Here is a 679-nt window from a genome sequence, read left to right on the forward strand (position 1 = left end):
CTTATTTATAATTTCCCTCCGGGCCCCCTGCCTGTGAAACACTACGGGTTAGGTTATAATTAAAAAAAAAAAAAATCAAATTGCAGTTACAGAGCTGACTATAGCACAGCGAATGATCTATCCCTTTCCCCGCAATACCTACATGAAATAAGAAAGATCCTTTGTAGTGTCTCTGCTTTGTAAAATTTGTATCCAGATGATACCAGTTGCCTCAATGATTCCATGAAATTTTGTTTACTCATTGATATAAGTCTCATCTGAGCGACTGCCTGTGAAACACTACGGGTTAGGTTATAATTAAAAAAAAATAAAAAATCAAATTGCAGTTACAGAGCTGACTATAGCACAGCAAATGATCTATCCCTTTCCATCCACGCTATCAGCAAACGTACACACCATCTTAATTTGTTCTTGAAATAAATGCCAGCCGAGCACCTGCCCTTCCTGCCACGCTGGAGCGGCACAAGGACAGATTTACAGTCTTTTTGCCACTGATTCCGCTCACTTTTAGCACCGCTTTGCCCCGTGCAGGGAAGCCGGTCCCCACACCGCGACGAGGGGCACCGACCCACCGCAGCCAAAGCCCGGGCCCCGGCAACGGAAGGGCGGTGGCCGGGGGAGCCCGGCCGGGCACACGTACAGCGCCGAGCACCCCGGGGGGGACGGGCCACGGACAGGA

General features: G+C 48.9%; 2 protein-coding genes across 2 annotated transcripts in view; one reads left to right on the top strand and one right to left on the bottom strand.

Annotated features, from left to right (window-relative positions):
• Window positions 1-242, bottom strand: part of LOC103905394 (surfeit locus protein 1) — a 4,546-nt gene extending 4,304 nt beyond the window's left edge. The window contains exon 1 of the mRNA XM_009287037.1: window positions 204-242. Coding sequence (XP_009285312.1) covers window positions 204-242 — 39 coding nt within the window. The remainder of the gene's footprint in view (window positions 1-203) is intronic.
• Window positions 243-352: 110 nt separating this feature from the next.
• The window catches only part of SURF2 (surfeit 2), a 4,541-nt gene continuing 4,214 nt past the window's right edge, over window positions 353-679 (top strand). The window contains exons 1-2 of the mRNA XM_009287038.1: window positions 353-388; window positions 532-636. Of these exons, the coding sequence (XP_009285313.1) occupies window positions 353-388; window positions 532-636 (141 nt within the window). The remainder of the gene's footprint in view (window positions 389-531; window positions 637-679) is intronic.

Source organism: Aptenodytes forsteri, unplaced genomic scaffold (assembly GCF_000699145.1).
Source record: "Aptenodytes forsteri isolate BGI_AS27 unplaced genomic scaffold, ASM69914v1 Scaffold136, whole genome shotgun sequence".
In the NCBI taxonomy this organism is placed as follows: Eukaryota; Metazoa; Chordata; class Aves; order Sphenisciformes; family Spheniscidae; genus Aptenodytes; species Aptenodytes forsteri.